This window comes from Siphateles boraxobius, unplaced genomic scaffold (genome assembly GCF_051911475.1).
Source record: "Siphateles boraxobius isolate OS27281-9 unplaced genomic scaffold, OSU_SipBor_1 33, whole genome shotgun sequence".
Taxonomy (NCBI): Eukaryota; Metazoa; Chordata; class Actinopteri; order Cypriniformes; family Leuciscidae; genus Siphateles; species Siphateles boraxobius.
This window is the reverse complement of record NW_027508953.1, coordinates 10,820,609-10,847,767: the sequence shown is the minus strand read 5'-3', so window position 1 is coordinate 10,847,767 and position 27,159 is coordinate 10,820,609. Positions and strand designations below refer to the sequence as shown.

General features: G+C 42.8%; 1 protein-coding gene across 2 annotated transcripts in view; it reads left to right on the top strand.

The window, feature by feature from the left end:
• Nucleotides 1-27,159, top strand: part of cpne4b (copine IVb) — a 61,446-nt gene that overhangs the window by 23,808 nt on the left and 10,479 nt on the right. Inside the window, exons 8-14 of one of the 2 annotated variants that reach the window (XM_077195527.1) lie at nt 1,130-1,228; nt 6,154-6,195; nt 6,504-6,590; nt 9,704-9,763; nt 10,921-11,054; nt 11,512-11,566; nt 12,755-12,806. In XM_077195527.1, the coding sequence (XP_077051642.1) occupies nt 1,130-1,228; nt 6,154-6,195; nt 6,504-6,590; nt 9,704-9,763; nt 10,921-11,054; nt 11,512-11,566; nt 12,755-12,806 (529 nt within the window). The remainder of the gene's footprint in view (nt 1-1,129; nt 1,229-6,153; nt 6,196-6,503; nt 6,591-9,703; nt 9,764-10,920; nt 11,055-11,511; nt 11,567-12,754; nt 12,807-27,159) is intronic. The other variant, XM_077195528.1, reaches the window with a different exon arrangement.

The following is a 27,159-nucleotide window of genomic DNA, read 5'->3' as shown; positions in this document are numbered from 1 at the left end:
GCATGGCTGTTATATTGTATTTTTAAACCAACAACATGACAAAGGATATTAAAATTCAAGAAGTGTTGTGATAACAAGATGACCTGTTGCAGTTTGTCTTAACATCTGTTTGTACACTTTCGCAATCCTTTATTATAGATCTTGAAACTTTTGAGTCTTCAGCTTGTTCCAGATTCAGCACCGACTAGATAAAATATCTTCTAAATCAACTGTGACATTTCAGTATAGCAAGTAAAGCTGATGCTGTTTTCATTTTGGCTGCATTTGTGATGTTATTAATTATGTCAGCGTTTAGTTCTCGGACACACTGTTTACTTCGTGTGCATTTTTACATTCTGTACAATCTATCATTTCTGAGACATTACTATTTTTGCTCCTTGAAGCAACTCTAGCATTAAAACAAATGTTTGCAAATGAATGTGTATGAGTAGGTTTGTGGAGGTTAAAAGCTGAAATTCTCATAGTTTGTATTGTTTAGCTGAACTGGGTTTACTTTTATTCCTTCATAATCCTAGTAGATTAGATCTTCAGATATAATTAAACTCTTGTGCATCTGATGACTTTCCATATCCCCATAATTTTTTCATACTCAAACAATTCACAACCATTTTTTCCCCCAGTATTTTTTTCAGTAAAATATCTAGAAATAAAAATATTGGATAGTAAGACTTAATAATTTGACTACATTTTGCTTTAAACAAGAAACAAATAATTGCCAGTTGGGTAAGAACAAATGTAGGCCTAATTCAGTATTTACATTTTCAATATCGCAGGTGCATCATAAGAAGAATATTGTATACGTTTTTGTGCGCGCGCGTGTGTGTGTGTGTGTGTGTCCTTTAGTACTGTTAAAGGAAACTACTCAGCACAGGATATTTATCACAGTTCTCTAGGGACTGACGTTGCACACCTTCATGCACAAAGTTAAAATTATTCATATATTAATTTACCCCATAAAATATGTGGATCAGCATCTTATAAATGTAGGATAATGGTGGTTTCTGTGTTTCAAAAAGCAGTTATATTTGAATCAACTCAGCTCAGCTGTATCATAAACATCATGTTTATCATAAACATGATGTATATTGTCAATTCTATGAGATTTTTTACACTTTTGTTCTTGTTGTAGTGTACAGTATGGGACTGGGATTCTAATGGCAAACATGACTTCATAGGAGAATTTCAAACCACCTTCAAGGAGATGAAGTCAGCCATGGATGGGAAGCAGGTATGATAAACATACACACACAGTCACAAAACGATCTTCCAAAATTCTCTTATCAACACAATAATTCAACGCAACACAATTGTACAACATAAACAAATAACATGAACTGTTTCATATAATTATTTAGAATTATGCCTGTTTATAGGAGTATCCCCATTGCATTAGCAGGGAAACACTACTAGGATTCAAGACACTTGGAGGGAGGAAGGGGGGGTGCAAGGATATTATAACATTTTTAAAGGACTGAATATACTCTGAAGCACATGGAACTGAGTAAACTGAGGAACTGAGCTTATGGATATGTGCAAAGGAGAAAGCCTTCATTAATAAAAACTCATATCACATCATCTAGACTGGAGCTTGCCCATGGGCATGTGAAAGGCCGTAGAAATTCAAAGAACCAGATCAGTATGCCAGATCAAATTCTGTGGTCTGATGAAGTCGAAATTGAACCTTTGAGCCTCAATGCTAAGCTCCCTAGAACACACTAACAACTGTATAACTACAGGCTACCACTCTGAACACTTAGCAAAACGTTGACAACCACTCCAAATGCCCTCTGAACACCTTATCAACCACTAGTAACAATCTGGCAACCAATGAAAAGTTAGCCACTGTATAGTAATGGGGTAACAACCACTCTGAACACCATAACAACACTCTGGCAACCAACCAGAACACACTAGCAACTGCATTGCAATAGGGTAAGTAACAACCACATAGCAACATTCTGGCAACCAACCAGAACACCTAGCAACAGCATAGCAACAGGCTAACAACCACTTTGAACACCTTAGCAACATCCTGGCATCCAGCCTGGGGTGCGTTTCCCATACAACTATGTAACTCAAAAAATGTTTGATTCATCGCGGGTTCCCTCATACATAAAATGGCACGATTGCTAAAGGCACACTATGCAAGAATTGTACCTTAATATAACAGCTTCAAAGTCATTTCGTTGGTTAACAAACTCATAGTAGGGCGAATCATCCTGGTAGTAAAGCTTGGGGGGGACGCCGCTGGAAAAACCAGCAATGCAAGTTTGAGAGGAACGCCCCCGACATATCTCGCGAGAATCACGACATGCTTCACTGCAACGACGTCACACACATCAACATTATTTACAATGTTACAAAGTATACAATGTTATGAAATAATGCGACGTACATGTAACTTTATTGATGTCATCTGGCCTTTAGTAATGTTTACATTACACACACACACAAAAACACAAATGAAATGATATAGTAGGCCTAGGCTATTTACTTATTTATTTAGCTGCAACCATGTAAAAACGTTAAGCCATCAAACGAGGTAGGCTACTTTAACGTTATTACTAAAGTTGGCTAAGGCTTGGCAAACTTATTATTATCCTATTACCATCATCAGTAGTTCATAGCACAATATGTACAATTAAATCGTGAAACATTACCTGGTCAATGGACATCTTCAGAGTCTAGGAGGGGGGTATCAGGCCGTGAGTGCAGAGACGCTCTGCGTGAGTGGTATTTACAACAGTAACGTTAAATACAAGTACTCCACAGCGACTCTAGCGGTCACTGTTTGACAAAAATGGAATTCCTGCATAGTGTGCTGTAGCAATTTTCAGGGAAGAAGGAGGCGGGAACCGGCGAACAATCAAATAAACTTTATTTAAAATAAAACAAACAAACCAAAATACCGCCAGCAGCCCCTCGCAGACGACTGCTGGCTACCGAAAATAAACAAAGAACTGCCAGCAGCCCCTCGCGGACGACTGGTGGCTAAAATAAAATACAAATTCAAAAACCAAAACACAACTAAAACACAGGCCTGTTCCTCTCTCGATCATCAACGTCGTCGCTCCTCCTTTATGCTTCCGCTCCTCCGTGAGAGATGCGAGACCGGTGTGCTTCACAGGTGCTGCTCATTAGCAATCGCACCACCGGCCTCGCGACGTTCTCTCACGTCCCTCGGCCTTCCTGTTCGCCACATGTGCCTTTAACATGTTAAATATATAGATTATAATATACGGTATATTTAAACAGAAAGAAAGACATAGAATGTACTGAATGTTAAGTTGGTTATTGTGCCCAAAAAAAATTATCTAATTAAGTCCATATGCCATTAAGAAACTGTGATTCTAACCACAGCTCGAGAGTGTGTACAGTTCCAACCCCGTAAGTTTGCAATGCTGTTTGCAAATGTTCGTTGGAACTATGATTTCAGGAAACGCCAAATCGTTGAACTATGTAACGACGGAACTTGCGACCTTAGTTGGCTAACTATGCTTTCGAAAAACGCACCCCAGAACAGCTTAGCAACTGCATACCAATTAGCTAACAACAACATAGCAACACACTGGCAACCAACCATAGTACTCACTACTCTGCTCCTAATGTGTGTGCACTTACTTAGATGGGTTAAATGCAGAGGTCAAATTCCAAGTATGGGTTACCATACTTGGCCATCACGTGTCACTTTCACTTTCACTTTCACTTTAGTAACTGCATAGCAACAGACCACTCTGAACTTCTTAGCAACACCCTGGCATGACAGCAAGCTTTGCACAGGCAAGCACCACTCACATTTGTTTGAGAATATAAAAACTATTTATCTTTTTGTTCTCTATTAGAATACTTAAGCAAAATTTCAGTTTCCCCCCATTTGACTCAACCTTGGTGAGCAGAAAAATTTTTTTTTTTAATGTTTCCAGACTTTTTAACAGGTAGGCTACGTCCTTCTAAAAAAATTAGCATATTGTGATAAAGTTCATTATTTTCCATAATGTAATGATGGTAATTAAACTTTCATATATTTTAGATTCATTGCACACCAACTGAAATATTCCAGGTCTGTTATTGTTTTAATACTGATGATTTTGCCATGCAGCTCATGAAAACCCAAAATTCCTATCTCAAAAAATTAGCATATCATGAAAAGGGTCTCTAAACGAGCTATTAACCTAATCATCTGAATCAACTAATTAACTCTAAACACTTGCAAAAGATTCCTGAGGCTTTTAAAAACTCCCAGCCTGTTTCATTACTCAAAACCGCAATCATGGGTAAGACTGCCGACCTGACTGCTGTCCAGAAGGCCATCATTGACACCATCAAGCAAGAGGGTAAGACACAGAAAGAAATTTCTGAACAAATAGGCTGTTCCCAGAGTGCTGTATCAAGGCACCTCAGTGGGAAGTCTGTGGGAAGGAAAAAGTGTGGCAAAAAACGCTGCACAACGAGAAGAGGTGACCGGACCCTGAGGAAGATTGTGGAGAAGGACCGATTCCAGACCTTGGGGGACCTGCGGAAGCAGTGGACTGAGTCTGGAGTAGAAACATCCAGAGCCACCGTGCACAGGCGTGTGCAGGAAATGGGCTACAGGTGCCGCATTCCCCAGGTCAAGCCACTTTTGAACGAGAAACAGCGGCAGAAGCGCCTGACCTGGACTGTTGCTCAGTGGTCCAAAGTACTTTTTTCGGATGAAAGCAAATTTTGCATGTCATTCGGAAATCAAGGTGCCAGAGTCTGGAGGAAGAATGGGGAGAAGGAAATGCCAAAATGCCTGAAGTCCAGTGTCAAGTACCCACAGTCAGTGATGGTCTGGGGTGCCATGTCAGCTGCTGGTATTGGTCCACTGAGTTTTATCAGGGGGCAGGGTCAATGCAGCTAGCTATCAGGAGATTTTGGAGCACTTCATGCTTCCATCTGCTGAAAAGCTTTATGGAGATGAAGATTTCATTTTTCAGCACGACCTGGCACCTGCTCACAGTGCCAAAACCACTGGTAAATGGTTTACTGACCATGGTATTACTGTGCTCAATTGGCCTGCCAACTCTCCTGACCTGAACCCCATAGAGAATCTGTGGGATATTTTGAAGAGAAAGTTGAGAGACGCAAGACCCAACACTCTGGATGAGCTTAAGGCCGCTATCGAAGCATCCTGGGCCTCCATAACACCTCAGCAGTGCCACAGGCTGATTGCCTCCATGCCACGCCGCATTGAAGCAGTCATTTCTGCAAAAGGATTCCCGACCAAGTATTGAGTGCATAACTGAACATAATTATGTGAAGGTTGACTTTTTTTGTATTAAAAACACTTATTTTATTGGTCGGATGAAATATGCTAATTTTTTGAGATAGGAATTTTGGGTTTTCATGAGCTGTATGCCAAAATCATCAGTATTAAAACAATAAAAGACCTGCAATATTTCAGTTGGTGTGCAATGAATCTAAAATATATGAAAGTTTAATTTTTATCATTACATTATGGAAAATAATGAACTTTATCACAATATGCTAATTTTTTGAGAAGGACCTGTATATAGTTAAATACAACCACCATAACTAGATAATTCTATATGGAGTCAATCCACTATACCACCTGATAGTATAAAACACACACACATACACACACACACACACATTTACTCTGCTCCGTCGCTTCTCTCATTTGAAATCTATTACCGGCTGTGCTGATTTGTAGTTAATGTGTGGCTTTAAATTCCATTAACTTCATATTCACAGTCATCCCCTTGAATGCTCAGAGGAGCAAAGTCGACAGGCTTCAACATAGGCCTACGCTTCTCGTTGCATTTGTTAATCAGTGGAATACCTCTTCCGCCAGCATGCTGATTGCACTGCTAGCAGGGTTCACAAACAGGTGCTTCGTTTTCAGCAGGAAACTCGGATGCTTTCAGTCTCTAGGGGTGGAAGAAAACGTCTTGCATGCTCTTCAGTGAGAAGACCTGATTTGAGATCTTTAGGATGAGATAATTGTGCTAGGATCGATCATTTTAAATAACTCATGGATTCGAGACTGAGATCTTTGAAATGTTTGCATCACTAGATTTTCTCTGAGCTGTTGTATTCACACTTGAAATGTAAAGTAAATGAAAAACTGTTTGGCTGGGATAAAAATATCTATTTTTTTTGTCCTGACAGGCATTATCACAAGAGAAACTACCAACTGATCTTGGCCAAAAGGTGACTTATTAACACCGACATGCTTGTGAAAGTCTTGCCAGCACTGCTAGCTTACAGCCAATCACTCTCATATTTTTTGAAAGCTCAACTGCTGACATGTTATACTGAGTCTTTAAGACATCCGTCTGTCAATGTGTCTCTCAGGCTTTGGGCATCTTCCTCTCATACAGATATATCACAAACACACCTCAGACCAGATGAAAGACTTGCAAGCCCCAATCTATCATGTGGCTCAATGGAGTTCACTGCAGAGTTGAATGAGTTGCATAGTGCTGTAGTGTTGTTTTACTGTAACATGTTTCTGACAGATCCAGTGGGAGTGTATTAATCCTAAGTACCAAGTGAAGAAGAAGAACTACAGAAATTCTGGAACGGTAATTCTTACCCTGTGCAAGGTGAGTAATTTTCACACTTTTTCTAGCAGTAAATAAATAAATGAAGGATTTTAGATCTGGGTTAAATAGGAAGTGTTAATCAATCCTTCTGTGACACCATTATGACTGTCCTTGTAATCACTGCACTATAAGTGTAACGCGGTGCGGTTGAAGTTAAGATGAGGCAGGATCCAACTGCAGCACACGCTTTAATTAACAAACTTTACAACAAGCAAGACTGGATACAGGGCTCGGGAACAGGAACAACCAACATCAAGTTAAACAATAGACAAGAACTCACAAAGACAAGACTGAAACACAGGGCTTAAATAATCAGGGACAAACGAGCTAAACAAGGGGGCGTGGGAAATCAGAAGCACCTGGGATAACTAATAGACAAGACAGGGAACCATAGAACAAGACAGGGCACAAAACTTCATCGTAACATAGCCCCCTCCCTATGGGCGGCTCCCGACGCCCATCAAAACAAGCAAAAAAGTTCAGGAGGGCGGTCCTGGGGGAGGGACGGGGGGCCAGGCCCGCACTGGGAACCGGGACCAGAACACGGGCAAGGCGAGCCTGGGCCGTGGAGCATGGGTGACCAGGGCGAAGCAGGACGTGACGGCGGCCAGGACGGAGCAGGGCGAGATGGCGGCCAGGGCGGAGCCTGCTTGGCAGGGGACCAGGGCGGAGCACACTTGGCAGGAGACCAGGGCGGAGCACACTTGGCAGGGGACCAGGGCGGAGCACACTCGGCAGGGGACCAGGGCGGAGCACACTTGGTAGGGGACGAGGGCATAGGAGGCTCAGGTGAAGATAGCACCGACAAGGTCCATGTCAGCGCTGCCTCCTTGGCCCTCTCAGGGTACCTACTGCCCCCCCCCAAAAAAATACTTGGGGAAATCCACGGGAGGAACCTCCGGGCTGTAACTGGGTTCAAGACTGACCTCCCAGAGCATGAAGGACACAGGTAAGACGAGGCGCCGAGGCGGGGCCGGCAGGGCGAGGCGCAGAGGTGGGCTCGGCAGGGCGAGGCACAGAGGCGGGGCCGGCAGGGCGAGGAGTCTGGTTACGCTCACCGGAGCCTGGCGAGCCGAACGAGTCCTCCTTCTCCTCTTCCTGCGACGGCGAGTCACTTGGCTAGATTCACTCACTTGGTTTGATTCAGCACTGGACGCACTTGACTCACTTGACTCGACACTTGACTCGGGACTTGATTCACTTGACTCGGCACTTGACTCGGCACTTGACTCGGCACTTGACTCACTTGACTCGGCACTCGACTCACTTGACTCGGCACTCGACTCACTTGACTCGTGAAGCGCGGGCTTGTGGAGTGCGGTCTCGGCAGAGCTAAAGTGAAGCGCGGGCCTGCTTGGCAAGCGAGACCGGGCTGACGTGAAGAGCAGGCTCTCGCAGCTTGTCCTCCACGCCCACGGTAAACAAAGAGCCGCTCCACAACAGGGCCAAGTCGATATACCACTCTAAAGACCCGTGCGGATCAGGTTCGGGCATCTGAGACCCGAGAGGTTCTGATAATCCCCCGCGGAAGAAGATCTTCAAGCACTGTGTGCTCATTTGCGCGAGATGCGTGAGCTCGAGGAATTCTGTGACATAATCCTCAATGGCGCGATTCTCCTGGCGAAGACGGAGAATCTGGACGTCGACTGGACTCCAGAAAGGCATGGCTGCTGGATCACGATCTGGTGAGTTCTTCTGTAACGCGGTGCGGTTGAAGTAAAGGTGAGGCAGGATCCAACTGCAGCACACGCTTTAATTAACAAACTACAAACTTTACAACAAGCAAGACTGGATACAGGGCTCGGGAACAGGAACAACCAACATCACGTTAAACAATAGACAAGAACTCACAAAGACAAGACTGAAACACAGGGCTTAAATAATCAGGGATTAACGAGCTAAACAAGGGGGCGTGGGAAATCAGAAACACCTGGGATAACTAATAGACAAGACAGGGAACCATAGAACAAGACAGTGCACAAACAGTGCACAAAACCACATCGTAACAATCAGTAATTTTGGGTAGAAAATATGCTTTTTCAACAATTTTTATTACAATATCTGGTCCATTCAATTGGTTGGAAATGCTTTGTATGTAATGCCAATTATTCTTGGATCTAAAAAAAAATTTGGGGGAAAATAATTAATTAATTATTTTGTTTAAATTTTAAAAAGCAAAGCTAAAGTTTAGCTAATTGTACAAGTATATAATTAATTTAAATAACTTATTAGAAAACTTATGTGTGAGCTGGGCCAAAAAATTAACAGTAGCCAAGCGCCAAATGCGAGTAAAAATCTGTGTTGGTGAGTATATGAAGCGGTGTCGAATGCCAGTTGGCCGGTAATATTTCAATGAATTCTAAAAATGCAATTTTGTGAACATTAACAAACATGAACGACGCTAGGTACAGTTGACAGTCTAGGGCTCCATGCCATAAGAGTTTAAACTTTGGCAATTTAAATATTTAGACGCAAGATGGAAAAAGGAACTGAATTCTTTACTTGCAGGCTGTGTAGAAAGTTTTGTGTGCACAAACATCCGAAGTGCTCCCCCAGAAAGCTGCGTCTCAGACAATGGACAAATTCACACAAAATAAAAATGTCTTTCTCTATCCTAAGCATAGTTGGTTATGGCTTAAGAAGTGAACATAAAAAGTAGAGAAAGATGTGTATCAGTGTATTGGATCCATGCATTCGGTTAAAGTGACAGCAGCCTACTATTTCTGCTGCAGTCTGTGTTTTTTATGTTAATCAAACAACAAAGAACAAAGAAAAATCAATCACTGCTTTTGACTGAATAACCTTTGTAACTTTAATAAGGATTAATCTGTTTAATTCATACAGTGAAGACTATCCAGTGTTATTAATCTTTTTTGATTTTTTTTTGTTGATTATCTCTACCTGAAAACTAGCTGTTACTTGTCTTTAATAATGTTTTAAATTTATATTAGTTAGGCTAGTAGTTTTAGCTGTGGTATCAAAATTGGAATAAAGAATTTTTTGGTCCCCATCAGGAAAACAGCTTTTATGTACAACTGGAATGATCTGTTAAACGATCAGAATCCAGGACCAGAACTATCAGTTTAATAATTCTTATTTTATCTCTGTTTCAGATCATAAAGATGCACTCTTTCCTGGATTACATCATGGGAGGTTGTCAGATTCAGTTCACAGTAAGTGGTTTTGGGTGGCTTTTGGAAGGATTTCCCCCCACTTTTTTATCTTAATGTCATCTTAAGCTCAAACCAAACTCCATATTACACTGCAAAACATGCTTTCTTAGTATTTTTGTCTTGTTTCTAGTCCAAATATCAAAACATTCTTAAATCCAAAAGCTTTTAAAGTAGTAAAATGCCATAAGATATTATGTCTTGTTTTCTGTTTTTGTTCAAAATTATCTGCCAATGGGGTAAGAAAAATAATATTTTTTCTGGTTGAATTAAGATTATTTTTCTTACCCTATTGGCAGATAATTTAGCTTTTTTTAAGCAACAACTCACTTAATTTGAATTAATTCCCCTGGAAAACAAGACATAATATCTTGTTATTTTTACTCATCTAGTAAATACATCTTGATTTAAGAATTTTTTGATATTTGGACTGGAAACAGGACAAAAATACTAAGTAAGAAAAGCATTTTCGCAGTATAGTCAATGTACTGTAGGTGTAAGGATCATACCTAGTTTTCATGTTTGTTTCGTTCTCATTCAGTTCACCTGTTGTTAATGAATTATTAATGCTTCCTCATTTGTTCTAGTATATACTTCCTGTGTCTTTCAGTTCTTTGTCCGATCTTGTCTATTTTTTTTACGTCAACGTTAAGTGGATGTATTTGCCTGTTTCTTGTCTTTCCCCTGGGTGGACTTATTAAAGACTGTGATTCTGATTTCTCCTTCATCGTTACTTACACTCATGTTACGTGACAATTGGCTGGATCTTGTAATGTAAATCATTAACTCCATTGTTATCACAATTTTCCATGCAATTACGTGAATAGATGCAATGTCCGATTCATGAACAAATTCTTTTGATTTCAATTAATTGTAGTCCATTTACAAAACCTGAATGATTTGTTCACAAATCAGTCTGTTCATTACACAAAGATATCCTATGTCTTGAAATATAGTGCACAGGTCCTATGTACACAATTTGTTTATTGTGTTTATGCACCTACGTATTTTTGAGACTTTGGTTATTGTAAGTGGATTGAAAAAAGCAACCAGTAGAATAACATATTTCCTTTTTGTGTTTCACTGAAGAAAGAATGACCGCATTTTTATTTTTGCCTAACTATCCCTTTAAGTGTTGTTTAAGTGTTGTTGTTCTGCAGGTGGCGATTGATTTCACTGCCTCAAATGGCGATCCTCGAAACAGCTGCTCCCTCCACTACATCCACCCTTATCAGCCCAATGAATACCTCAAAGCGCTGATCGCTGTTGGGGAGATCTGCCAGGACTACGATAGGTAAACCACCACTTAATCCCTCAATCAGTCAGTCAGTAAACCAATAAATCAGCTAATCAATCATGCAACCAGTCAGGCAAACAGCCAATCCTTGAATTTTACCAAATTAAATTTAACAGACTCTACTATTACTCTACTCTCTCATGAAATGTTTACACCAGTTATTTTCTCAGTACAGGCCATTAACCAAACATTCAAACCATTAATCAATCAATTATACATTGCATCAATCAATCAAGCATTTAGTCTTATGACTGCCAGCGCCTGTAGAATGCAGAGCTGTCATGTCAAGGATTGTGTTTCTACACTTCAATCACTCTCTCACCCAAGATGTCACTTAAGCTTGGAGTCAATTATATTTGACCCCTCACAATGTCACATCCTTGCTCACCTCATTGCTCATCTCTGGGGCTCAATGCACGCTCATTAATCTTTCCTCCTTCTGATCTGTTTCCAGCGACAAAATGTTTCCTGCTTTTGGCTTTGGAGCCCAAATCCCACCAGACTTCAAAGTAAGTTCATTATTTTTATGTGTAAAAAAGCTTTTTTTCTATGCTTTAAAGGTATATTTCACCCTAAAATAAAAATTCTGTCATCGTTTACTCACCCTCAAGTTGTCCCAAACCTGTATAAATTTCTTTCTTCTGCTGAACACAAAACAAGGTATTTTGAAGAATATGGGTAACCTAACAGTTGATGAGCCCCATTGACTTCCAATCCACACTATGGAAGTCAATGGGGTCCATTGACTGTTTGGTTACCGATATTCCTCAAAATATCATATTTGGTGTTCAGCAGAACAGAGAAATTCATACAGGTTTGGGACAACTTGAGGGTGAGTAAATGATGACAGAATTTAGATTTTTGGCTGAACTATCCCTTTAAGTGCAAACAATTTATACATGGAACTAGGTGCAATTTTGGAGGACTTTTTGGTATTTTTCAATAACTTTGCTTTCTTACTGTGATTCTAGTTTTAATTTGACTGTTCGACTTGTTACATAGCAAGAAGTTGAAAAGAGTGTGTTTCATTTACACTGAAGATCAAATTATATTTAATTTAATAATCCCCTTCAAAAAGTATTTGAGCTATATCATTTTAAAAACAAATTTATTAATTCATTTGATGGACTCTGGTGAAATTGAATAGACTGAATTTGTAACCTGATTTTAAGACTGCACGGAGATTCCCATACAATACAATAAATCGTTGGGGAAACCAGAGTGCTCTAAATCCCTCGCTGTTACCTGACAGGAGATTTCTGAATAATTCATGAACTGCTGATGCCCTTTTACAATAATCACCTTATCATTCCTGCTAATCCATGCCAATCACTCAAAATCAGGTCATCTGATTGGTTGCCATGTTACAATCAGAGGTCATGCCCGCAGCATGGTTGGATGTGACTCTAAGAATGCATTTTATCTGACCGCAGTTTGAGCCACAGGGAAGCTTCATGTTTTATGCATGGTCTTATCCCATTCGTTGGCTGCAGTGACTCTGAATATAAATGAACCTTGAAAACTTATGAATAAAATAAAGAAATGAAATTGTGTAGTTCTTCCTGTACATCATATGGACTGTAAAAGTTAAAAGACTGTAAAAGTTATGTTTTCTAAAAGCAGTAACTCTGCCATCCCTGTCACTGATCATTGAGGTTTTGGCAATAAACTAGGTTTACTTTTTCTACTCTCTACAGGTTTCTCATGATTTTGCTGTGAATTTTGATGAGGATAACCCAGAATGTGCTGGTGAGTCATTAAAGTGTAAACAACATAATTTTATGCCTCTACAAACATGTTTTTTTTTTCAAAAACAAAGTTCAGTGAACTCCAATGCTTTCTTAATGTATGAGCTAAACATCTCCCACACACACTCAATGGCAAAGAGAATATGTTAGGTTTTCGGTGCATAAACTAGTAACTTTTTAACTGCATACTCTTGCATTTACAGTTTTTCTCATTCACTTTGGCACATTTTTTGAAACCGTATTAACATGCTCAAAACCATAAGTTCAATTGTCACAACTTCTTTGCTGGAAAATCAGAACTCTATTGCATGTCTGCAAAATGTAACTCACCCAAAACATTTAATTCATGCTTCAAAACACCTCGGTTACGACTATACCTCGGTTCCCTGAAAAGGGAACGAGATGCTGCATCGATTGATGCAAAGGGGAACGCTTCGTGTGATGACATCTTGAAGTACAGGTGAAATCAGTCCAATAGTGTGGCGGAACGTCAGGGGCAGGTGACGTCACAAACCAGGAAACTATAAAGCCTGCCCAAAACAAAGCAGCGCTAGCTTCGTAAAAGTCTGAAGTACATTGCTGACTGGCACGTAGGAGATATGGCAAGGTGGTGTAGCATTTCGTTCCCTCTTCAGGGAACCGACGTTACAGTCGTAACCAAGGCGTTCCCTTTCAAGGGAACTCGCGCTGGGTTGACTGACGCTAAGGGAACGTCTATACCAATGCCACCATAGCGAGAAGTGTCTGTCCTGTTTGAAATCGCGAGGAGCAGCACTAGGATGAGAGCTCCTAAAAAAGTTACATAAAAGTAACTAACTTTACTTTTATGAGTGTCTGCAGAGCTGTTAGAAGAGGTGGGGGTTTAGCTGCTCTTTTTAAAGATGTCTATCAATGTATGGAAGTATAATTTGGTAATTACCCGTCTTTTGAATATTTGGGTATTGTGTTAAAAGGTGCTCCACGAATTTTACTTATCATTATTTACAGGCCTCCCCCCAAAATACTATCCAGCCTTTGCTGAGGACAACTGTTATCAACAATTTTCTCTGAATTTCACTGTTTTGCTATTGCTGGAGATTTTAACATTCACATAGATAATGCAGAAACCAATATGGCAAAATAAATCATAACTGTTTTTAATAACTTTTGATCTGACTCAACATGTACATGGACCCTCACATAATCGTGGACACACTCTAGATTTACTTATCAGTAAGGGTCTAAACATTTCATCGATTGTTATTAAGGATGTAGCACTGTCTGATCATTTCTGTATTTTCTTTGATATATTGATCTCTCCTGCCATTGAAGCTAGATCTGTGTCTGTCAAGAAGAGATGCTTAAATGAGAACACTAGTGCACTATTTATGACGGCTATATCTTTAACACCAGGCATATCTGCTGGCTCTGTTGATTTTCTCCTTTATTCTTTTAACTCAAAAGTTAAAAGTGTAATTTTTGATATTGCTCCTGTGAAAGTCAGGAAGAGTGGCAGACAAAAAGCACCTTGGAGAAACTCAACAGGAGTGCAAAATATCAAAAGACAATGCAGAAAAAGCAGAGCGCATGTGGCGGAAGACAAAACTTGTAGTCCATTATTACATCTATAAAGACAGCATCCATGCTTTCAATATGGAACGAGGCAAAGACTTTTTTCTCAAATATTATAAACAGTAACTTAAACAACACACACATCTTTTTACTACTGTAGAGAGACTGACAAACTCCCCAAGCCAGATTCCCAGTGAAATGCTCTCAGACAGCAAGTGCAGTGAGTTTGCCTCCTTCTTCTCTGAGAAAATCAATAATATCAGAAAGGTGATCAGCTCATCCTTGAGGTGCGCTGGGGTCAGACGTATCAAACCGCAACCTGAGAAAGTAGTTACTATGTCTGATTTCGAAGAAATTGATGGCAAAATTTTGGAAGATACTGTACAGCACCTTAAAACATCAACCTGGGCTCTTGACGCACTTCCCACATCTTTCTTCAAAAGTGTGTTTAACTGTTTAGAAGCAGATCTCCTAGAAGTGGTAAATGCCTCACTTCTCTCTGGGAATTTTCCAAACTCCCTGAAAACTGTAGTTGTCAAGCCCCTCCTGAAAAAGAGCAATCTGGATAAGACCATATTAAACAACTATAGACCGATCTCAAATCTTCTTTTCATGGGCAAGATCATTGAAAAAGTTGTTTTCAATCAGCTGAACAAATTCTTAATTTCAAATGGATACTTTGACAATTTTCAATCTGGTTTCCGATCGCATCACAGCACAGAGACAGCACTCAACCTCGACCTCAGTGCAGCATTTGACACTGTCGATCACAACATACTTCTTGACAGGCTGGAAAACTAGGTCGGGCTTCCCGGTATAGCTCTATATGGTTCAGGTCATACTTAGGTGGGAGAGGTTATTATGTGACTATAGGAGACCAAAAGTCTGAATGGACATACGGAGACCCTCAAGGCTCAATTCTTGCGCCACTCCTATTCAACCTGTACATCATCCCAATGAGCCAAATAATGAAAAAGAACCAAATCGCTTACCATAGCTATGCAGACGACACACAGCTCTACTTAGCTCTATCACCTAACGATTACAGCCCCATTGACTCCCTGTTCCAATACATTGATGAAGTAAACAGTTGGATGGGCCAAAACTTTCTTCAGTTAAACAAAGATAAAACTGAAGTCATTGCATTTGGAAACAAAGATGAAGTTCTCAAGGTGAATGCATACCTTCTCTAGGGGTCAAACAACTAAAATCAAGTCAGGAATCTGGGTGTGTCTCTAGAGTCAGACCTTAGTTTCAGTATTCATGTCAAATCAATAACTAAATCAGCATACTATCACCGGAAACATATTGCAAGAATTAGATGCTTTGTTTCCGGTCAAGACTTAGAGAAACCTGTGCATGCTTTCATCACCAGTAGGGTGTATTATTGTAATGGACTTCTCACTGGCCTTCCCAAAAAGACCATAAGACAGTTGCAGCTCATACAGAACGCTGCTACCAGGATTCTGAGCAGAACCAGAAAATATGAACATATCACACCAGTCCTCAGGTCTTTACACTGGCTGCCAGTTACATATAGGATTGATTTTAAAGTATTATTACTGGTATCTAAATCACTAAATGGCCTAGGACCTCAATACATTGCAGACATGCTCACTGAATATAAACCTAACAGATCACTCAGATCATTAGGATCACATCAGCCTGAAATACCAAGGGTTCACTCTAAGCATGGCGGGACCGCCTTTAGCTACTATGCCAGCCGCAGCTGGAACCAGCTTCCAGAAGAGATCAGATGTGCTCCTACAGTAGTCACATTCAAATCCTAACTCAAAACACATCTGTTTAGCTGTGCATTTATTGAATGAGCACTGTGCCACTGTTTGTCCGACTGTTTGTACTGTATTTTATTTATTTTTTATTTATTTATTTTTTATTCAAAACTTTTAATTACTCTGATTTCTTTTGATTATTTTAATTTCTTCTATGTAAAGCACGTTGAATTACCACCGTGTATGAAATGTGCTATATAAATAAACTTGCCTTGCCTTTCCTTGCCTCCTGGGACCCTGGTGTAGAGTCCAGGTCCAAAGAGTAGAACCTTACAAATGTGTGCGGTGAGGACCATACTGCCGCAACACAAACATCTTGGAGAGCAACTCCTGACATAAGGGCCTTAGAGGCCGCCATACTCCTAGTAGAGTGGGAATGGAGAGCCATAGGTGAAGCCTGTCCGACCGACTCATAAGCAAGTGTGATATCCTCGACCACCCACTTGCTCGTCATTCTCTGCTTAGATGCAGGGGACCCCTTTATAAGGTGCCCTAAAACATACGAACAACAGTTCAGATTTATGCCACAGGGCAGCTTTGTGGACATAGGCATCTAGTGCCCTGAATGGGCATAGTAGGTTATTATTTTCCTGGTAGCCACATTTGTGGGGATCTTAGGAATGTATCTTGCCTGAGGATGAAGGAATTTTTAACCATACCATGTACAAATTCCAAGCATGAGGGTGTAACCGACAGTGCTTCCAGATCTCCTATTCTTTTAAGAGAGGTGATAACGAGGAGAAACAAAGCTTTCAAGGTCAGAAACTTGGAAAGGAACCTCCTCCATTGACACGATGGGAGCCAGGGAAAGGCATTGAAGGACAATGGCCAGATCCCATGTAGGCACCCTGGTACGAGCTGCAGGCCTCAGCCTCAGAGCACTACAGAAGAAACGAAATACTAAGGGGTTTTTACCTAAAGACATTCCACCCAAAGGAATGTGGTAAACACCTATGGCCCTCACATAAACCTTTAACCCTCTGGGGTCTGAGGTGTTTTCTGGGCCCTGGAGGTGTGTTCTGACATGCTCTGACATTTATGCTTATTTCTGTTACTTGTAATACTTCCATGGCTAAAATCTGATTACAGTGTATTCAGCACAAACTCTGCCACAATAATATGTGAGCAACATGTATGTAAAAGTTTGTAGTTTTGAAAAAATGACGTTTATGCGTGGTTTGTAAAAAAAAAAAAAATTATCACAGAAATAAGGTCATAAAACCCATTCTGATTATTTCTTCACAAGACATCAAAAATGTTATCACGTAGTCTAGAATAATTGCTTCAAAACTGTGTGAAAAACATCCTGTCCACTCATTCAGATTAAACAAAATATTGACTTAAAATTTGTAAGACATGTTTTGTGTAAGAAAGCTGTATGCGAGGATGGCGTGAATCATTATTGAATATTGAGGGGTTTCACACTCGGGAAGACAAAGATCCTCCCCTAATGGCCCTATCAGGTGGGACTGTGAGGGAACTTGAACAAAGAATGACTATTTGATTGTTTGGATTTATTAACAGCACAACATAATTCAAAGGTACATAACGAAGGATAAAAAACAAAAGACAGAATTGAACAGTCACACACCTTTGTGCCATTACTGAAACAGTTCCTGTTCAACATACCTGTCATTTCCAAGGTGTTTGCTTTTTCATTTTACCATGTTCATATACAGAGCTTTGGAAAAAAGGTCCCTCCTGACGGGTAACTCCAGTGAAGGCCGTCGAGGAGATACACTAAATTGGGGAACCATACTCGGCCCGGCCACTGCGGGGCTATAAGAAGTAGGCAAATTTGGTCCCTGCGAACTCTCTCCAGAACTCCTGGGAGCAGAGTGATAGCCAGTTGCCTAGGCCACGTTTGTACCATAGAATCCAGTCCCAGGGGAGCTGGATGCGTGAGGGAGACACTGCCCTCTGTGGCCTGACCCCTCAGGCGATAGGACCTTTTCCTTGCAGCCTTCTTGGAAATAATGGCGGTCCTCAGATCCGTCTTACCCCTTGAAGGCTGCAGTTGAGAGCACTTTACCTGTTCCCAGTCTTTTTGAGGGGAAACACAAGAAGCTTTTGTGTGGCACAGTGTGAGGAACTAGCTTTTGATGTTTGGAGCTGCTCCAGCTCAGCAGCCCCGGAGATATGAGAGTGACGGGGGAGGAGTTTTTGGAAAGTGGCCGCCTGTTTGGCTGCTCCTGGAACCTCTCGACGACTGAATTTACAGCGTTGCCAAAGAGGCCAGAAGGTGACAGGGGCACATCCATGAGAAAATTCTTGTCCTTTTCTATAATATTTCTGAGACTGAGACACAGATGCCTCTCAGTGGCCACCAGGGCTGCCATAGAGCTGCCGATGGATTTAGCCGTCTCCTTGGTGGCCCTGAGAGATAAATCAGTGGCTCGACGCAGTTCACAAACTGCGTCAGGACCAATACCCCCACCCTCATCTATATCTCCTAACAACTCAGCCTGGTAGGCCTGCAACAGCGACATTGTATGTAAGCATGCTGCAGCCTGACCAGCAGCTGAGTAAGCCTTACCCACTAAGGATGATATAGTTCTTACTGGCTTAGTGGGTAATAGCGAGGCCTCTAGGGAAGATGCAGATTCAGGGGAGAGATAGCTCGCGAGCGTCTCTTCCACCTATGGCATCTCCCCATAACCGTGCTCCTAATAGTTTGATATAGAAGAGTAGTTTGATGTTTGTGCACTATACACTCTATAAGAAACTGGTTTCTCCCACGATATCAACACCTCGGTGTGAAGATCAGGGAAAAACGGAAGGCCCTGGCTTTGAGGTTGTGAACGAGATAGCAGGAAGCGTTCGTCTAATTTACTGGATCTATCAGGTGAAGGCAGAAATAAGACTGGACCCATCGCTAAGTCAAGTCAAGTCACCTTTAATTATATAGCGCTTTTTAAAATACAGATTGTTCCAACGCAGCTTTAAAGAAATAACAGGAAAATAATGTTGTAATAGTATTGTTAAATATAAAATTAAATGTCCCCAACTAAGCAGGCCAAAAGCCAATGGCAATAAAGGTGAAAAAGGCGACAGTGGCGAAGAACCCAAAGTCCATCAGGTGACAGAATAGAGAAAAAAACCTTGGGAGAACCCAGGCTCAGTCAGCGGGCTAGCCCTCCTTTGGCCAATGAACGAACAGTGTATGATTATGATTTAGGCAGCATTATAGGTCAGAAGTCAGATAGGATAAGAACTTTCCCAATATTTATCCAGTTCCATCTGGTTGGGGGTCGGAGTCATCACGCCGGTATGGAGACGAGTTTGTTGAGGTGTCCATGAGGTTTTCACAGTGTTGTTGAGGTTGGCACTTCAGGGATGCGTTGTCGTTGTGTCCATGCGATGGTCCTTCATCAGATCTGGATATGGCCTGGATATGGCCTGGATCTGGCGGTTTGCGGTAAACCTCTGGATAAACAGAGAGACTAATATTAGCGTAGACGCCATCCTTCTTATGATGTACAAAGTACATCAGGATTTATGGGAAGTGTTCCCGGTTCCGGCTGATCTGAACTATGCAGCCTAACGTTGAATTAGAGAAGTCTATAATGTGTTATGTGTATGCTAAGCTAAAAAGATGTGTTCCCTTTCAAGGGAACTCGAGCTGCGTTTGAGTCGCGGTGGGAACGCTCTGCGTGATTAAGTCATGAAGCACGTGTAAAATCAGTCCAATGGAAGCCCACTACGACATAGGTGACGTCATAGACCAGGAAACTATAAAGCAGCCCTGAAATCAGACCGCGACAGCTTCTGTACCTTCAGCAAGCGCTCTCTGTATATCTGTCCTTGTCTATTTATTGTTGTCTGTCAAGCCCAATATATCTATCATTATTATGGCGAGCAAGCAAGATTTTAGACGGTGTGTTGTTCCCTGCCCTCGTTATATTACGGGTGGGGACACACATCAGCTTTGTGTTGCTTGTTTGGGAGTGGAGCATGCCCAGTCAGTCCTCGAGGGGGCTGATTGTGAGCAATGTATGAGTCTATCTATGAAGACGCTCCGCTCTCGCCGATCGTTCTTTGAGGAGAATGGTTTGGTTCGCGCTCCCCGTGCGGGTCCCGCTGTTGCCTAGTCACGGCGGCGACTCGCATTTTGGGGTTCGCAAACGGATCTGACAGCGTGGGTTGGGACGGGCCCCGCCCTATCTCAGCTTTCACCTGCAGATCCAGTGTGCTGCGATTTCCAGTTCCGAGGAATTGGTATCGTTAGTGTTTTGTTAAGAAAAAGTGAACAAAACAAATAAAAATATTAAGAAAAAGGCAGATGTTTGATTTTTCAATAAATAGGCAGCTCATAACTCTGTTGAATAAAGAGGAGCTTTTTAAAGGAGGTTTTTCTAATGCTGTTGCTAGTTAAATATTTACTGGACAGCTGAACATTATGAGAGTGACAATAAAAAGAGTTTATTAGATGAAATATATCTAAACAAACAGGAAAACTCTGTATCTCAGCCTCCTCGTCGGGGACTACTGGTTTTTCTCTATCTCCACACTGAGGTGTCGAGATCGTGGAATAAACAGGTTTCTATTTTATGTGTTTAATACCCAAACGTCTAACTAGAGTAATGTTATGGGTATTAAGTATCATGGTATGAAAGTGCCTTGGATTATAGAGACGCTTGCAAGCTTTCTCTCTCCCGAGTCGGCGTCATAATTTTTTAACCCCGACGTTACCCACCAGCCATCTTTAATAATAAATACATTTTATGAGGCAGTACTGGTGGGTAAAGTATTTAAGGACATAGATGAATGTGAGGATGTCAGCATTGACTCTATTCGAGAATATATTCGAGAATATATATATATATATATATATATATATATATACAGGTCCTTCTCAAAAAATTAGCATATTGTGATAAAGTTCATTATTTTCCATAATGTAATGATAAAAATTAAACTTTCATATATTTTAGATTCATTGCACACCAACTGAAATATTTCAGGTCTTTTATTGTTTTAATACTGATTATTTTGGCATACAGCTCATGAAAACCCAAAATTCCTGTCTCAAAAAATTAGCATATTTCATCCGACCAATAAAAGAAGTGTTTTAATACAACAACAAAAAAGTCAACCTTCAAATAATTATGTTCAGTTATGCACTCAATAGTCAATACTTGGTCGGGAATCCTTTTGCAGAAATGACTGCTTCAATGCGGCGTGGCATGGAGGCAATCAGCCTGTGGCACTGCTGAGGTGTTATGGAGGCCCAGGATGCTTCGATAGCGGCCTTAAGCTCATCCAGAGTGTTGGGTCTTGCGTCTCTCAACTTTCTCTTCACAATATCCCACAGATTCTCTATGGGGTTCAGGTCAGGAGAGTTGGCAGGCCAATTGAGCACAGTAATACCATGGTCAGTAAACCATTTACCAGTGGTTTTGGCACTGTGAGCAGGTGCCAGGTCGTGCTGAAAAATGAAATCTTCATCTCCATAAAGCTTTTCAGCAGATGGAAGCATGAAGTGCTCCAAAATCTCCTGATAGCTAGCTGCATTGACCCTGCCCTTGATAAAACACAGTGGACCAACACCAGCAGTTGACATGGCACCCCAGACCATCACTGACTGTGGGTACTTGACACTGGACTTCAGGCATTTTGGCATTTCCTTCTCCGAAGTCTTCCTCCAGACTCTGGCACCTTGATTTCCGAACGACATGCAAAACTGAGCAACAGTCCAGTGCTGCTTCTCTGAAGCCCAGGTCAGGCGCTTCTGCCGCTGTTTCTGATTCAAAAGTGGCTTGACCTGGGGAATGCGGCACCTGTAGCCCATTTCCTGCACACGCCTGTGCACGGTGGCTCTGGATGTTTCTACTCCAGACTCAGTCCACTGCTTCCGCAGGTCCCCCAAGGTCTGGAATCGGTCCTTCTCCACAATCTTCCTCAGGGTCCGGTCACCTCTTCTCGTTGTGCAGCGTTTTTTGCCACACTTTTTCCTTCCCACAGACTTCCCACTGAGGTGCCTTGATACAGCACTCTGGGAACAGCCTATTTGTTCAGAAATTTCTTTCTGTGTCTTACCCTCTTGCTTGAGGGTGTCAATGATGGCCTTCTGGACAGCAGTCAGGTCGGCAGTCTTACCCATGATTGCGGTTTTGAGTAATGAAACAGGCTGGGAGTTTTTAAAAGCCTCAGGAATCTTTTGCAGTTGTTTAGAGTTAATTAGTTGATTCAGATGATTAGGTTAATAGCTCGTTTAGAGACCCTTTTCATGATATGCTAATTTTTTGAGACAGGAATTTTGGGTTATCATGAGCTGTATGCCAAAATCATCAGTATTAAAACAATAAAAGACCTGAAATATTTCAGTTGGTGTGCAATGAATCTAAAATATATGAAAGTTAAATTTGTATCATTACATTATGGAAAATAATGAACTTTATCACAATATGCAAATTTTTTGAGAAGGACCTGTATATATATGTATACGTTTTTCTGATATAAAAATAAAGAAAAAGAAAGATAAAAATGTCTGTTCTTCTGGACGCTCCGCTTTCAAGAAAACTAAACCTTTCAGCGGCATTCCAGAGGTTTCTTCCTCACCAATCTATGTTCCTGAAACTGGCATAGAGTGCAAAAAAAAAAAAAAGAAGACCTGATGCCGAGGCTATCAGGCTTCTAAGGGTGGTCCCCTCCGGGGTAGGGACGGTTTTGAGAAATCGTTTCTCCTCGGCGCCCTCTGGGGTGCGACTCTCTGAGGAGGGTCGCAGCGCTGCCAGTTCGGTTGTTCCCTGCCGGCTCGCCGTTCAGGGCACAGAGGTGTCAGCGTCCCCATACGATCCTCCGAGGAGGGTCGTAGAGCAGTCAGTTCGGTCTCCCTGCCGGTTCGCCGTTTCAGGGTGCCGAGGTGCCTGCTTTTTCCTACGATCCTCCGAGGAGGGTTACAGAATTCAGCTCGGTTCTCGTCCGCCCAGATTTCAGGGGGTCCTCCATTTAAACAGCAGAGTTCAGAAACTCAAGTTCAGAATGCTTACACTGATAAAAGATTGTATCACAGATACAGTCCGAGGACTGGTTTATCTCAATAGACTTGAAGGACGCGTACTTCCAAGTATCTATCCATCCTCATCACAGGAAGTTCCTGAGGTTCGCTTTAAAAACGGGGGCGAAGCATACCAGTATCGGGTTCTTCCATTTGGCCTAGGTTTATCACCCCGCACCTTTACAAAATGCGTGGATGCAGCTCTGGCTCCTTTGAGACTCCAGGGCATTCGCGTATTATATTATATCGACGATTGGTTGATCCTAGCTCAATTTGAGCATATGGCAGTTCGGCATCGAGATGTCGTTCTGTGTCATTTAAAGATGTTGGGGTTGCCACTCAACGCCAGAAGAGTGTGATCCTCCCAGCTCAGAGGACCATTTTTCTAGGTGTAATATGGGTTTATCTAGGCCAGTCACTCACTGTGAAACAGTTTCAGACTGTGGGTCTCATGTCAGCTGCGTTCAACGTAATTACTTTTGGCCTTCTGTACATGAGACCCCTGCAGTGGTGGCTCAGGACCAAGGGGCTTTCTCCGAGGGGAAATCCGTTTTCGCATGATCAAGGTCACGTGGCTATGCCTACGTGCCTCGGTCATGTGGAAGAACCTTGGTTCCTCGCCCAGGCCCAGTGTTGGGGGTTTCTTGTCAACGCATAATGCTATCGACGTATGCTTCCCTCACAAGTCGGGAGTGATCATGAGTGGTCGCTCGGCGGAGGGTCCGGACAACACACTGACGATCTCGTATATCAGAGCAGATATCCTGTTGAGGCAGGGGCTGAGGCCCGGGGAATGGAGACTTCACCCCGAGGTGGCGGAGCTTCTATGGGAGATCTTTGGTCAAGCCCCCGATATCAATGCTCCCGGGAGTTCTACCTGGGGTGCGACTCTCTGAGGAGGGTCGCAGCGCTGCCAGTTCGGTTGTTCCCTGCCGGTTCGCCGCTTCAGGGCGCAGAGGTGTCAGCGTCCCCGTGCAATCCTCTGAGGAGGGTTGTAGAACGGTCAGTTCGGTTGTTCCCTGCCGGTTCGCCGCTTCAGGGCGCCGAAATGATTGTTCAATCAAATCCAGAGGCCAGTCTCGAGAGACTGGTTCCCTTATCGGAATTTCTGGCAGCGTGGAAACTTCTGCCAAATATTTCTCTATGGGTCCTGCACATAATAGGAAAGGTTTAAACGGAGTTGTGGAAACGGTGGGCTTGGCCTCTGAGGGGGCCCAGCTCATAGAATCCAGTCTCTCGACTGAGGTCGTTGAGACCGTCCTTCAATCCAGAGCTCATTCCACGAGAAAACTTATGTACATTGAAATGGAAACTGTTCTCTACATGGCGTGGAGAATGTTTTTTAAATCTTGTTAACTGCCCGGTTGGTACAGTTCTCGAGTTCCTCAAGACCGTTTCTCTGCTGGATTATCTCCCTCCACCTTAAAGGTGTTCGTAGCGGCTATATCTGCTTATCACCCCTCTCGGTGCTTCTTTTGGGAGAGATCCTCTTATTATTTGTTTTCTCCGTGGTACATTGAGGCTCAGGCCTGCACTGCAATCTAGAGCACCGGCTTGGGATTTGGCCATTGTACTTGAGGGTCTGGCCTTGGCTCCCTTCGAGCCCATCGAGGAGGTTTCAGAAAAATTCCTCACTCTAAAGTAGGGGTGCGCCGATCCGATACTCAGTATCGGTATTGCTCCGATACTAGCAATATTTGCCGGATCGGGTATCGCCAGACGAGACCATCCAAATCTGATCCGATATTATATAACCTACGTATGTTATTGTTATACAACACAAAAGGCACAAAAACATTATAAAGCACTATGATGTTTTCGTGTACTGTATTCCAAGATTTCTGAAGCCATTACATATAGTTTAATGTGAGGTACAGATTTAAATCGTTAAATTAATCTTCGCCTAAGTGCTTCCCTCCGCTGCGGCTGTCAGTCATTCTCAGCTCTCAAACAGTGCGTCGAGCTCGGGTAAAACAGTCAACACTGTGACAGAACGAACCAGAGGAGAGACGTACAGATCCATTTGCAAGGCTTTATTCCAAAAACGTAGTCTTAGTACAGGCAAGGTCAATGAACAGCAGACAGGTATGGCAGAGGCATAGCACAGAGAAACCCTGAGGGCAAGCGTGGGTCGACGAGGTGCAAACAGAATCCGAAGGGCTAGGCTGAGGGAGAATCCAAGTGACACAGGCAGGAATCAAAACACGAAGGACAAGGCAAGACTAGAGTTCAATGGAAGGCTCAGTAAGTAGCTAACACTTGGGGAGTGTTACACGCTGACAATACAGTACAAAGAAACAATATCCGGCAACAGAGAGAGGAAGTCCAAGGGTTATAAAGAGTGTGAGAGGGTGTGTGATGGTTCTCAAGTGTGAGCGTGATTAGTGGAATCAGCTGTGTGAATCGTCAGTGCAATGAATGATGGGGATTGTAGTGAAGTGCAAGAGTCCATGCTGTGAGTGGGAGACCTCTGGTGGTGAGTGTCCGGAATTGAATGGACCAGATACGTGACATAGCCCCCCTCCAATGAGCGGTTTCCAGACGCTCCAATAACATCCGAGAAGACCATGGAGCGAAGGCAGATGGAGACAAAGATCCTCACAGCGGAGCAAAAGACCACCAGAGCAGAGCAGGCTGTGCAGGCAACCAGGGCGGTGACGACCCCTTGGGGATCCTTCTGGCGGCCACGGCGGAGAGGATCCTTCTGGCGGCCAGGGCGGAGAACACCCCTCAGGTGGTCCTGGCGGAGAGGATCCTTCTGGCAGCCACGGCGGAGAAGACCAGGGAGTAATAGGAACCGACACCGACTCCGGAACAGGAACAGACACTGGCTCTGGAACAGGGACTGGCTCCGGTACAGGAACAGACACTGGCTCAGGAACAGACACAGACACTGGCTCAGGAACAGACACAGACACTGGTTCAGGAACAGACACAGACACTGGCTCTGGAACAAACACAGACATGGGCACAGGAACAGACACTGGCTCAGGAACAAACACAGACTCTGCAACAAACACAGACATGGGCACAGGAACAGACACTGGCTCAGGAACAAACACAAACACAAACACAGACACAGACTCTGGAACAAACACAGACATTGACACAGGAACAGACACTGGGACAGAGACAGACACAAACACAGAAACAGACGCTGGCTCTGGCTCAGGAACGGCAGACACTGGCTTCGGCTCAGGAACAGCAGACACCGGCTCGGCAGACGTGACGTGTAGCGTCTCTGGCTGTGCGGACGTGACGTGGACAGTCTCTGGCTGTGCGGACGTGACGTGGACAGTCTCTGGCTGTGCGGACGTGACGTGGACAGTCTCTGGCTGTGCGGAGGTGACGTGGACAGTCTCTGGCTGTGCGGACGTGACGTGGACAGTCTCTGGTTTGGCGGCCCTGACGTGAAGTGCAGGCTCGGCTTGAAGCCCAGGCATGTCGTGGTGACGCTCTGATGGACGTGGCTGACGTGACGCTCTGGCTGGACGTGGCTGACGTGATGCTCTGGCTGGACGTGGCTGACGTGACGCTCTGACTGGACGTGGCTGACGTTGTAGTGAAGTGCAAGAGTCCATGCTGTGAGTGGTGAGACCTCTGGTGGTGAGTGTCCGGAAGTGAATGGACCAGATACGTGACAAACACGATGAAACTCTCTCCAAGATGAGTCAATGTTCCTATTATTATACTGTAGATATGTAGATAAAGGTCTATGGTTTGCATAAAAGGACTTCAACGTGCTGGAGTTTCACATGTTACTTTCAACCGGGTGTCTGTTAGATCACAACACAACTCCTCAGTGATCACAACACTGGAGTAGAGAGGGATATAATTGCTCTTCACACGAACATTAACTGAAATTTAAAACTGTTAAAAGGCTCAAAATAATGAATAAATAAAGAAATATATGTATATCTTACTTTTGTGCTTTGAACTTTTCAATGCGACGCGCTGCGCGCCGTGACTCCATGTTGCTTCGAGCGCATCATTCTGCGCGCGGGATGCGC